The 13571-nt window shown below is 30.9% G+C and overlaps 1 protein-coding gene across 1 annotated transcript; it reads right to left on the bottom strand.

The window, feature by feature from the left end:
• Positions 1 to 1869: 1869 nt before the first annotated feature.
• Positions 1870 to 9337, bottom strand: LOC129951354 (medium-chain acyl-CoA ligase ACSF2, mitochondrial). The gene is made up of 4 exons (XM_056063456.1): positions 8931 to 9337; positions 2471 to 3775; positions 2265 to 2406; positions 1870 to 2200 (listed from the first exon to the last, which is right to left on the bottom strand). Exons 1-4 carry the CDS (start codon positions 9017 to 9019, stop codon positions 1973 to 1975), a joined length of 1764 nt encoding a protein of 587 aa, XP_055919431.1. The 5' UTR covers positions 9020 to 9337; the 3' UTR covers positions 1870 to 1972.
• Positions 9338 to 13571: the final 4234 nt, after the last annotated feature.

The raw sequence follows: 13571 nt of genomic DNA, 5'->3' as shown, positions 1-13571 counted from the left end.
TATCTTAAAGATCGAAAGCTTCTTAATACTGCTTTCGCAGCAAAAGGTCCACTGGTGATATCACGGTTCATCTCAACGAACAGTGAAGCAAATCTTTGCATCGCTTTGGGGAAAGTAAAATTATTGCACTTGATATTTCAAAAGTATTTGATAGGGTTAGGCATCAGGCTCTCTTATCCAAAATGCGTGCTTTCGGTTTTCATGAATACCTGCTTCATTGGATTAGTAATTACCTTTCGAATCGTTCAATACAAGTAGTATTGGATGGAATCAAGTCCGAAAACCAGGGCTCTGTTTATCTCCAACACTCTTTCACATGTTTATTAATGATCTCCTGTCTGCAACATCTAACCCAATACATTGTTTCGCTGACGATAGTACTCTTAGCTCTTAGTATTCGTTTTCAGACATCCCTCTTCTTCGGATGTGAAACTGCAACGGATGTGAAACTGCAACGAAAAAATATGATAAGCTCCTAAATTCCGACCTAAACAGCATTGTTCAATGGGGATTAAAAAACCGCTTGGAATTTAATGCTTGGAAAACGCAATGCTGACTTGTATCGTTAAAGCGAGATATACCCTCATTGCCATTATCCATGGATGGCACTTGCATCAATGAGACTGAACACCTCGATATTCTTAGTATATGTATCACCAACCACCTTTTGGAGAATGATCACATACGCGATGTAAAAAAAAATCCCCAAGATGTTTGGGCTTTATAAGGCGATGCAAAAAGTTTTGCTCCCCCTCTGATCTGGCTGTTATCTACAAAACTTATATACGTCCAAATCATGAGTATAACTCCCATATCTGGGCTGATACACCTACAAATTACTTAAGCCTCTTTGACAGTATTAAACGGAGAGCAATTAATTTAATCGGTGATATTACTAAAATATTATCATTTACGTCGCTTGAACATCGTCGTAAAGTTTCTTGTCTCACCCTTAAAAAGTTCAACCGTAATACTCGCGCTTCTAGGAATGCTCATCAATATACCCTAGAGCCCAACTTCGGCCGTACTGTCAAATACAGAGATTCGTTCCTAATCAATATACCCTAGAGCCCAACTTCGGCCGTACTGTCAAATACATAGATTCGTTCCTTAGCCGTACTACCCGAACGTAGAAGGCCTTACCACACTATGTCGTTCCTAGTCATTGCAATATTCAGGAATTCAAAACCAATGTGCAACGACATCTCTTTTTAAACCCTCTCTCCTATTTCTAGTGCTCACACTGTGGCTCTGTATAATAAGGGTAGTAATATCTCCTTGAGTGTGTGCTTATTATAAAAAAAAATCAAAAAAATCTTTGAGTCGAAAATCAATTTAAATACTTTTATACATTTTTTTAAAGGTTTTTATTTTTTGTAAAAAACTCAATTTGATTTTGCTCAAAATTTGTCCGAATGTTGAATAGAATATTTCTTAAAGTTTTGAAAAGATATTTGAGTCGAAATTCAATTTTCACCAACTTTTATGAATATTTTTGTTTAGATTTTTATTTTTTGTAAAAAAAACTATCTCTTCGGTTTTTCTAAAAAATTTTTGAAATGTCAAGAAATGTCAAAATTTTCAATTTGACAAATCGTACCCATTACAATAATTTCTTAATAAAAAATACATAATATGAAATAATATATATATATAAATAATAAATAAATATTATATATATATAAATAATAAATAAAGCGGAAAAAGTATATGCCCAAGCAACCACAACCTTTTACGTCTATAATCTTCTATACCTTATTTTGCGGTATGATTTTAGGAACCATAAGTTCTGTTACTTTTAATATTATTCATCGGTTACGATTGGTCTGGAAATCTTAAACTGCAAAGTTTTACCATTTTCAAAAACAGTTCTTGTTATTTCAAAAATATATTTGTATTTTACAATTAATGTCTTATTCTTATTTCTTTAAACTTATCACAAAATCTTCGGTGGTTCCTTTTGTCTTCCCTGTTATTTCTCATTTTTGAAAATCTCCTTAAGCTTGAACTTTTGAATTTTCCCCGAGGTCGTTCGTGGGAAATCCTTGACAACCCGAATAAATCGTGGAATCTTAAAGTGAGCTAGTTTGCCTTTGCAGAATTTTTTCAAATCTTCTCGTGTTAGATTTTTGGCGCCATCTTGTAATCGGACGTATGCACATACTTCCTCACCCAATCGTTCATCATCGACACCAATCACCTGAAAAGTAAGCAACCCCCATTATTCCTTATTTAATAAAATACCAATTCTTTTTCGAACTTACATGAGTTTCAAGGATATCTGGATGTGTGGCTAAGAAGTCTTCAATTTCCTTAGGGAATATATTTTCTCCTCCACGAATAATCATCTCCTTTAGACGACCAACAATCTGTCCATACCCATTTTCATACAACACAAATTGGTCACTATATAAGAAGAGGCATAACCAAGATAAAATTGTAAACTTGTAAAGAACTTTAAGGACCTTACCCTGTGTGAAGCCATCCACTCTCACTTAGAGTCTCCTTGGTTTTAACCTCGTCATTTAAATAGTGCAGCATCACAGAGTATCCCCTAACGCACAATTCTCCAGGTTGGCCAAAAGGTACAGTATTGCCATTCCCATCGATCACCTTTGCCTCGAGGTGATCTTGTAGATGTCCCACGGTGTTGAGAATCTTATCCTCATCATCGCCGATCATGGATTGAAAGCACACAGCCGTGAGTTCAGTCATGCCAAACACACTATTCACCTTTTTCAAGCCAAGGACATTCTTGATGTCCTTAAACAATTGCGGTGAACACAAAGCTCCTCCAGTGACAGCAATGTCAGCTGTCTTTATAGGTAACTGCAGCTCCCTCTGCTTTTTTATTAGATCAACATACATCGTTGGTGTTCCATGGACCATGGTGCAGTTCTCATCTACAATCGCCCTCAGAGAAGCCTCAGGATTGAATCCATCTGTTGGCAGGACTATAGTAGCTCCATGGCAGAGGGCCGGAGTGATGGAAATGGCAACTCCATACGCATGGAAAAGCGGGTTTTGAACTAAGATTCGGTGACCCTCCATTTCGTTTCGTTTCCCATTAAAATATGCGTTGTTGATAAGGTTGAAATGAGTGAGTACCGCTGCTTTCGGTTGCCCTGTAGTGCCTGATGTGAACTGTATGTTACAGGGAGCATCAGGTGTAATTCCACTTTGCATGTGTGACACTTTCTGCAAGTCATCTTTGTCTGACCAATCAAGGAGATCATCAAACCTCAAAGTTCCAGCCCATTTGTCTTGAGAATCTATAACTACAGATTTTAAATGAGGCAGTTTGTTACTCTTCAAATGTCCATCTTTGGAATCTTTTAATTCGGGACATATTCTCTCCAGAATATCATAGTACTGTCGGTTTTTGAATGAGTTTGCAGTCACCAGGGCCTTTACACCCACCTTTGCTAGGCAGTACTCTACTTCAGGAGCTTGGAAGGCTGGATTTATCCCAACCGAAACTAGTCCCGCCCGAGCTGCTCCCATCATTGTGAGATACCAGTGGACATTGTTGGGAGCGAATATACCAACTCGGTCACCTTGATTAAGGCCGAGTTTTAAAAAACCAGCAGCAAGCCTGTCAACTGCATCTCGGATTGACGAAAATGTGTAGCGCTTTCCTTCGTGGCAGGATACTAAAGCTTCAGTGTTGGGAAGTTTTTCAGCGGTGTCATCCAATTGCTGACCCAAAGTCTTGTAATTTAATTTCTCCTTTCCAATGCAGTAGAGGTAGGAGGGCCGAGGATCTGTTGAAAGTCTACAAGAAATAAAATTGCATTTCTTTATATTTGTTATTAAAAAATCGAATGTATTAAGAATGACTCAATAAGAAAATGGCGCCTAACGTGAGAAATTATCTGTTGTTTTACAAAAACGTCGAATAACTTCTATAATTCAATGAAAAAATATTTATAAATATTTGTTAAGGCTTAATTTAGTCGCTATTTGAAAACATCTGAAATATTTTGGTAAAAATAAACAATGTTTAATTATTTTGTTTTCTTTCAACTATTAATACAATTTGTGTAAACAATTTCTGACCTCACTAAACACTTATCACGTTATATGGCTATTTTTTAATTTAATAATTATATAAATTAATAAATATTTTATCACCAATAATTTTGGTTTGGCTATAATATTAAATTTGTTTCTAAGGTTAAATCACTCGTGAATCTAAAGCTCTATAAATCATTATCAGTATTCTGTTGTAAACTGAAATCTATCTATGAGAGCACACTGATCAAACAAAGTTTCTATAACATATTTTATATTAAAAATGTACACTCTGATCTCTGCGCACTTAAGGTCAAACTATTTTGGTGATAGGAGCACAAGAGTCTCTAAGCAAAATAAAACACACAAATTTGGTTTGAACTAAGCTTTGACTTTTGGATGAATAGGCCATGTGTTAGCGTGATAAAGAGACCATGAACTTAATGATTGCCAAAATTAAAAGAACCATCAGACGGAACAAGTCACTATGTGGTTTTGATGTTAGGTAAAAGTTCAACCAAATAATCAATTTTTGTATGGAATGGAAATTTTTCAACTTGATTGTTTTTTGATAAGAGAAAGAAACCATTGTAAGAGTTTTAAGTTCCTGAAGGTTTATCATCTTTTCATCTATTAAAATGCCTGAATACAACTTAACATTCGATGCTAGAAGATGTGCTTATAAGGTATCAAGAATAAGGTTTTAAATTTATAGATATATACAAAGTGATAAAAGAAATCAAGTCGGATTTTTTTTCTAAGAGTCGACATAAAATGTTTGCCAACCTATTTTTTTTAAAATAATTTTGAAATATTGGAATTTAAAGAAGACCTAGAATTGCTAGAATTTTAAAGCTCCAAGACATTTTGCTTGAAAAGAGTTGTCCAATTATTTTTTCTTGTAGCACAAATTTGAAATTTTTTTGATAACAGTTGTAGAGTTCAAGACTGGCAATCTTTGAAAATGGTACTACTGTTATATAACATTGTAGCAGTAACAACAAATATGTATTTAAGGTTATTTTAAAAACATGTTCAAAACCATCCTAAATCAAATTTGTTGTGTAGCAGTAGTACCATTTTCAAAGATAATAAGTCTTGAACTCTACAACTATTGTCAAAAAATGATTCCTGATCATCGAAACGTACTGGCTTATTAGGAAATCCTCCTCTTTGAAGCACAATTTCGATATTTTACTACACATTTAAAATAGACATTCCTAAACTTTACTAGGTAAAAAATGGAGTGATTGGGTTTTGTTTTTATATCTGAGTTGAAATTAATGGAATCTAGACCTTTTCAAATATCTATTTGTCATCGAAAAAACGAGATAAAACTAGATCTCTATCAAAATCGCAAAACAGCCCAACCTATTTTGCTGACTTGATCTACAAATTAACCACGGCGTTTGATAAACGCTAGGTTTCTATTGCTTTCCTCAGTCCCCAAATTAATCAATTTAAGATTTGTGAAGATGCTTTCAAAGGAAAGAATAAATCAGAATGTTGTAATACAGCGGATCAGCGTTAAGCAAACTACCAAATACCCTTCCGATTTGCATCCTATACATTTTATTGAGGTCGTCTAATTGTTGATTGCGTATCTCAACTTATATTTGTTTGTTTGCTTGTTTGTTTGAACGCGCTTAATTCAGGAACTACTGGTGCGATTGGTAAAATTCTTTCAGTGAGTTCTAAGAACAGTATAGACTATAAAATATTTAGTGAAGAACCAATAAAAAATGGTGAACATTCCGGAAACCGTTAAAGTTTTGCTAAAATAATTCCTGACAGAATTGTTCCCCCTCAATAGTTGTAAATAAATGTATGTCTATCTATAAAAGTTGGATCAATATAATCTTTTTAATGCTAATCAAAGTTGTTCTTAAAGAAAGCATGCGAGTAGCAGAGCCAGTGTTTTGATATTTAGAAAGAATTTATACTCATTGTTTTGATGGAGTTGAAGTTATATATAGTTTTAAAAATAATTTATGAGTATAAAAGTTTATGATATGTCTTAAGGAAAGTAACACAAAATTATAAGATCCTGTACAGGAGTTACGAGCAAAATCGTAAATAAAAAGTAAAAACCAACTCTGATGCTTTCAGAAAACCTTGTTATTTTTTTTAAATTATTTAATTGCTTGTTTCACGGCTCTTGGTAAAGTTAATACTAAGTTGTATACAGTATCAAACAAAACATAACTAGAAATAAAAGTAACTAAGCATTTTTCTGATAAAATAAAATTTGTATTGGGACAAGCAGAAATGGAGTGCAGTCCTTTTCAGTAACGAAATTTTTTATAACAGGAAGTAATGGAATTTAATACGTAAGAAGACCAAGTATCAAGAGATTTTAGTCACGTTATTGTTTAAATACTCTTAGGCATGGCGGTGGGAATGTTATGGTATGGGGTTGCTTTTTTGCTCCTGGTTTAGACCCATTGCATCGCTTAAATGGAATAATATCCCAATATGTGTTAAAAAATATTTTAGAGGACGTAATACATAGGAAGAATAGGAAATGCCATTTCGTTGGGTCTTCCAGCAGGACAACGTGACACAATCACCAGACTTGAATATAATTGAGAATCTTTGGGAAATCGTAAAATGGTTAATTAATCGTGAAAATGTTAGCAATTTGGTAAATTTTTTCAAAAGTCTACAATAGGCTTGAAAAAATATTCCATCAAATATATACATTTAAAATGTAGTTGAATCCATGACAAGAATAAAATTTTAATATTTTTAAGAAAAGCTTTACGTACATTTCTAGTTGAAAAAAACACTCTACCGAATTAAATAATTTTATTTTATGATAGTAACTCTTGGAAAGCTTGTGGGTATCACTGCCCATTACGAAAATTTACCTAACAAAAAGTTAAGCATTTCTTAAAAGTTTTCATTTCTTATGTAAAAAATGCAATTTGGATGAATGAAACTATTTTTAAATAAAAATATCTTCTACTATTCACGAGATATCGAGAACAGAAAATCAATTTTTAGCAAATGTTCGTACTATTTTTATAGAATTTATTATTTTTGACAAAACGGTCTTTTGGATTTTCATAAAAGAATTACTTACCAACTTTTATTATTTATTTTTATAGATTTTTTGTTTTGTAAAAACAAACTCGGATTCCATTTTTCTTAAAATTTTACTGAGTTTTGACAACAGTATTTAAAAAAAAATAAAACTAGTTTAAAGCCAATATCTCAAAGTTTTGAAGAAATATTTGAGTCGAAAATCAATTCTGAATTTTGTGAAAAGAAAATCAGCGCCTTAACTTCACGTTTGAAGCAGAAAACTCAAAGAAATTGAATCACATGTAATTCATAAGTTTGTAAAGGGTTGACATTATTTTAAAAAAAATATAATTTTGAAGTGGTTTTTTAATATCTCAAAAATTTATTTTGTTTTATTTTCACAGGTGTTATAAATGCAAAAATAGTAATAAAATTTGTGACCAATATCAAAATCAGTTCATTTATATAATACATAACATAAGTTTTCAAATTTATTTTGATTCTTTATTAAAATTTTGTGTTTAAATTATTCATCTAAAGTCCAGGAACGCAAATTAGTCGATTTGATTTTCCTATGCACATAATATCTGATTTAAAAAGACTAAACCTCCAAGAACAGTCATAAGTCCTGGAAAAGGAAAACAGCGTCAAAATTTAGAATTTTTCTTTTTTTTTTAAATGTTTGTCATCCATTTATCGTATTTAGACAGATTCGAACAAAAATAATATCATGAATTCTTAAAATTCGTCTAAATTGTTACGAAACCTAAAATCTAAATCTTACATCAACAATTTGTGGAACAGTGAAAATGTACTACTTTACTTCATTGACTGAGAAAAAATAACGTTGATTGACTTGTATTTATCTAAGATCCTTCCTTCCTAACCTGTCAACTCTTCAAAATTTGTATTTCATATTTTCATACATTAATAAATACAACGCACTACCGATTTTAATAATGCAACAATTACAACTTAAGTACTTATAATTGCTATTAAGTGCTTATGCGATTTTCTATTTTCAATTGGATACGAAATTTTACGAAAACTCTTGTACGCTCTGCAAAAATTTTAAATACGATTTTTGGCTTATTCTACCATTTCAAAAGTTATATCATAGTTGAATCGTACACAATTTATATTCTTCTCAATATGTTACACCAACATTTACAACAACAATTTGAAATAATAGTGGAACTGATATTACTTCAGTTGAAGAATATAAGTAACCATACAAATATGGAAAAAAACGAAATATTCCTTTTTTGAAAAAGAAAAACAGTTCAAAAATAACTTTTAAAAGAACTTTTTCAAAAAATCTTAATTAGCTTATTCAAGATTCAACTATCAGAATTCACATAACCCGCTATAGACCAATCTTTCAAAATCAATCACATCAATACACTTATTTAGTCTCCAGCCCGTACAGTCGAAAACGATGACTTTTTGGCACTTTTTCAACTCCAGATGTATTCAGGTATTTTTTTATTAACATATGTATTTTACGATTATTTTACTGCACAAAAATAAATATTCACATTCAAAACGTTTACTCGAATGTCTACATTTCAACCAGACAGAAAGCATTTTTGTCAATTCAATGATAATTCATTTTAATTACATTACAATTGCCCCCTAATATGAATTAATGAGCGTATTCAACTATGTAGTATTAAATACTTCGTTCGTATTCAATTCAAAAATGTACTTGACCTTCTATGAAAATGAAAGCTTTTTAGGGTCATAAGTATGACGTTGTATGTCTTATCAGTTCGCAAAAAAAAAACTAAAGTCTTAAACTTAGAATAGTTCTCAGTCCTTAATAATGAATGTAAGTCAGATAATAACTCATTAATGTCATTTAAATAAAACCTTTTGAAGGTACTTACCGCCTAACAAATTGTGTTCCAGTGGAAAAAAATGTTCCATTGCAAGATATTCTTCGAATACTTTGAATTTTAAGATTCAAAATTTCCATATTTTTAATCCTCTTCTCTATTCACTACCAAAAAGATGCTGTTGATGTAAATTTTTTAAATTTTCAATAAAACAATTTTTCGCACAAAAATAACTTTTTATTTATCAAAATTATTAAGTATTTATCGAAATTTTAGTTATATCCGGTTTTTATAATTTTATGTGCACGCAAAATAAGTTGAAAGTCCAAGAGTTTTGAAAATTAAAAAAAATATATGAAAAGTACTATTCTACCGGGAGAACAACCTTTCGCGTGAAATACCAGACCGACGACGACGACTGGTAGAATCCAACTTACATGCTGGTAATTGCGAAACTGATATGAGTGTTTCACTGAAAACTGAATTGTGATAATTTTCGGTATTGAAATCGTTCAAGGCATTTGTATAATGAAGCCATAAGCACGCCACTACACTCTGACAGCAAAAAAACTATACCTACACATTTAAATAATATACACATTTTTCTACGAAATGTTAAAAAAATAATGTAAAAAGAATGAAATAACATTAAAGATTTTTTAGTCAAATTAATTTTGTTAACAAATTTTTGGATTTACACTAAAAAGAAAAATTATCGATTCATTTTTTTTGAAGAATTCGCCATGAGTCTTTTTGGTAAAAAATTATTCTTAATGATTGAAAAATGTTTTTACTTTCAATTTTCCTGGTTTATAAAAACAAATGTTACGTAATTCTTTTTTAAACTTATACCGACTTAGTATAGGTGTTCTTTCAGCTGTTTAAGTTTAAGAGCAAAGAATTTTTGGGGGTTCATCCGTCACAAGTACACTTAGTTGCAAGTGTTATAGAACATAATTAAATGATGAAGACAATTTTTGTTTTAATGGCTTCGACAATAAACAAAACAATCGATGCTCATGCAATTGCAAAATCATCAAGTCATTAAAAAATCATTATTATATCATGTTTGGTTGGACTATATAACTTAAACACCTTGATTGATATGATTTCAAAGTTTTCAAAATCAATGCCATTAAATTATCTACGAACATAAAATCACAAACAAAGTTACTTCTAACTAAATAGTTGCCTTAAACATTTATTTTTAAATCAATTCGTTTTCTTGTCGAACATACTGTAATCTTTATAGAGATAACACTCAGTGCGGTTCTTTCTTTACTTTTTGAACAATGATTGGCACTGTTGTAGCTGAACTCTGGGTTAAAATCAAAACAATTAGTTTTTAACATCTGGTTAGAACATGGAATAGATAAAAATAGGCATTATAGCTTGGTCCTATATGATATTTTCAAGGACATACCTGCAAGTGAAAGACCGAAGATCCTTTTTAATAGTTATTGCGTAATGATAAGGTGGATTGTTGTCTTTAATTTAAAGGTGATTTAAAAATTAAGATAGCAAGATGGTGTCTGATAAATATAGAAAACTAATCATTTAAGGAATTCAAATGCAGGTCCACTAACAAAAAGGTATTAAATAATCTTTGTTCAGTACGAACAAAAATGTCCTTAAAAACACATCTAATGCAATTATTTGTTCTTACTGGGTTTATATAGGTACTTTATGTTAACAATGTACTCTTTAAATATATAAATAAACATATCGTAAAGTCTCAATTAAATCATGATATGTACATATATACGCATAATTTATAAACAAATAAAGATTATGACTGTTATCTAGCTTGTGTCTGCTGATTATACCATATTATGTAGATTACCATAAAATTGAAATAATAAAATTTCAAATTTAAAAATTATTTGCATATTGAAAAGTGTTGCCAGTTGAAATAATTTTAGTAGCAGATCAGGGGAGTTAAAATTTTAACTAAAATAAAATGCACGGTAGGGTCGCACAAACTTGCAAAGAGTTTGTTTAAAAAAGTAGCCATATAAGATTTAAAAATATACCTGTAAGAGAAGTTTGTCTTCAAAGATATAAATGCCATTTGACTCGTCAAAAAAACGGCGAGATTCATCCCAAGACTTTATTTTAGTTTAATATTAGAAGAACCGGGATGGAAAGTAAATTATCTGAAGATAAGAAAGAGAAAGAAAATGTATGTTTAAATTGTAAAGCGATCGCCTTTTGGTTGTGTAGTTAGGCAGGTGTCTAAGACGAATACAGAATAGTTCATTGGCTGCTTAGCCATGTTTATGAAGTAAATGAATAAATGTTATTAATAGGTAGAAGGTTCTTACTACAATCCAATCACATTCCTTCTTTCCTACAAGTTTTCAGCGCAATCATGGAGTTATTACGTTCAGTTTATTTTTTTCGTTAAATTTTAAAAGAAACAAGCGTACATCAGCCTCTTATGCGTTTTGGATTTTAGTTATGAAGTGACACGTAAGCAATAGTTGTAGAGGTTGTACGTAACACCTATAGGTATACATGTATAATGTGTACATATACTCTTTCTGGCCCGTTTCTTAACCTGGTGCAAAGTATTAAGTCTTTTATAAAGGCGAAGCAAGTAAAACATGTGTGAAACAACCTTATAATGTAAACAAGGGTAGCAAGATTATACTTCTTGATAGACGCTTTAAAATAAAATAAAAATATCATATTCTTTAATCCGATACAGTGGCGCTACACAGACGGCCATCGTTGGTATTTTAATTTTGTATATATAATTTTTTTCAATTTTGTTCTAAAAACATTTTTAGTAAGCAGTTTTTTACTGATTGTAAATATACGGCCTACATTTGAATTTCCTAAAAATATGTAAACCCGTTTTTGAGATATAGAATTTTGAAAAAAAATAATTCACTATTTTTTTAAAAATCCAAACAATTAAAATTTCCACTTTTGATAATCAAATATTGTTAGGCAATATAAGAGCTTGTTCATAAATTTAATTAAATTTATTGAAATCAGTTCATAACTTGCTGAGAAAATTAAAAAAACAAAATAACGGTTCTATAAGCGGTACCTTTCCTGAACAATACAAAAACATGTTTTTCTTATTAAAAAAAGCCAAGTTAAAAAATAAAAATTTAGAGAAAATTAAAAAAAAACTATTGGTTTGTTTTTGAGAAAATTCGAATTTTCGTTTTTTGACTAACAAAATTGTATGGGGTCTACTGTTAGTTTTTATCTTAAAAAAAATGAAAAAAACGCCTAACGCGACTTTGCTGAAAACCTTAACTTCCAAGTTTGAACTCAATCGACCCAATGGTTTAGGCTGTAGGAGCGTGGGCCGACAGACAAAACCGAAAGGACGGAATCGCGAGACCCACTATTTTCGACTTGTCTACCATCGTAATATCATGTTTGAATAAAATCTGGAGTTCTAAATTTTTCACGAATGCAAAGGCCATATACATAGTTCCTATGTGTCGCAAGTAAAAATGTTAAGATTATGAAAAAATTTAATGCACAGAAATGTTTTTACATACAAAAATGTTAATAAACATTTTTAAAAATCCTGCATTAAACAAAAATTCGATTTAAAATTAGATTATATGTGTGTGCATTAAAAATAAAATGCATGACTGCATAGCACGAACTTGCTTATGTATCTAAAAGTATGTTTACAAATATTTCCTTGTATTTTAAGACTTAAAAATGTACATGCAAACAAAGTTTCTTTTCAAAAATTTAAATGCCATTTGATTCTCTCAAAAAAATCTTAATTTTTCAATTTTTGTATTGGAATATCGTTAGAGCTTTTTAAATTATTTGTGTATACATACAATTTTTCAATTTTAGTTTAAAAGTATTTCTATGGGAGTACCCTTTTGCAGCAATATAAAAAAATGGTTTGTTTTTGGAAAAAAAATCGAATATTCGATTTTAGACCAACAAATTTGTATGAAGAATACTGTTATTTTTAGTCTTTAAAAAAATTTAAAAAAACGCCTAACGCCAATCATCTCAAAATCCTAATTTCCAAATTTAATGTCAACTGACCCAATGTGTTGGTCTGTAGGGTGCAAGAACAGACGGACGAAACCGTGGGACCAACCTCTTTTAACGTCTCTACCATCGAAATATTCAACATTTTTACGAATGCAAAACTTGCCACATAGTTTTTAAAAGTCGCAATTAAAAATATTTAGAATTCAATCATTCCATGCGAACCAAACTGAATAACTATTGAAGATAGTTATGCATTCCAAATTTTTAAAGCATAATGAAACCCTCGAATTTTCCTCGAATCTATATTATAAAACAATGAATTGATTTTCTTCTGTCTTGCTAAAAATCTGAAACGGTTCCACCCATTTCTCTAATTTCTTTTTTTTTGTTCGTTAAACTAGAACGACTGTTTTTAAAATAAAATTTCAAATAAAAAAGTAAAAAATCGGAAAATAAAAAAATATAAACGAATTGCCGTGCGTTTTTCGTTGTAGTATACGGAATCGAAGAAGGAGCTTATTTCTCGTGTTTTTCCTGACGTAGCGAGCTTTTACGACTAGCAGCAAAAAAACAGGCACGTCGATAACATCATCACGTTAATTCAAAATTGTATACCCGAAGGGTTGTCTTGACTAAAAGTCTATCGATACTGTTATTAATCTAGATGGAATGTTAATTATCCTTTGGAATTTCTTAATTCGCTGG

Source organism: Eupeodes corollae, chromosome 3 (assembly GCF_945859685.1).
Source record: "Eupeodes corollae chromosome 3, idEupCoro1.1, whole genome shotgun sequence".
Lineage (NCBI taxonomy): Eukaryota > Metazoa > Arthropoda > Insecta > Diptera > Syrphidae > Eupeodes > Eupeodes corollae.
Note: the sequence above shows the minus strand (reverse complement) of the source record. Positions and strands in the feature narration are given on the sequence as shown.

Coding starts and splice junctions, on each gene's coding strand:
- LOC129951354 (XM_056063456.1), bottom strand. CDS start 9,019: ATGGAAATTTTGAATCTTAAAATTCAAAGTATTCGAAGAATATCTTGC. Junction 3,776..8,930: donor GGAACACAATTTGTTAGGCG/GTAAGTACCTTC, acceptor TATTTCTTGTAG/ACTTTCAACAGATCCTCGGC. Junction 2,201..2,264: donor CAGATATCCTTGAAACTCAT/GTAAGTTCGAAA, acceptor CTTACTTTTCAG/GTGATTGGTGTCGATGATGA.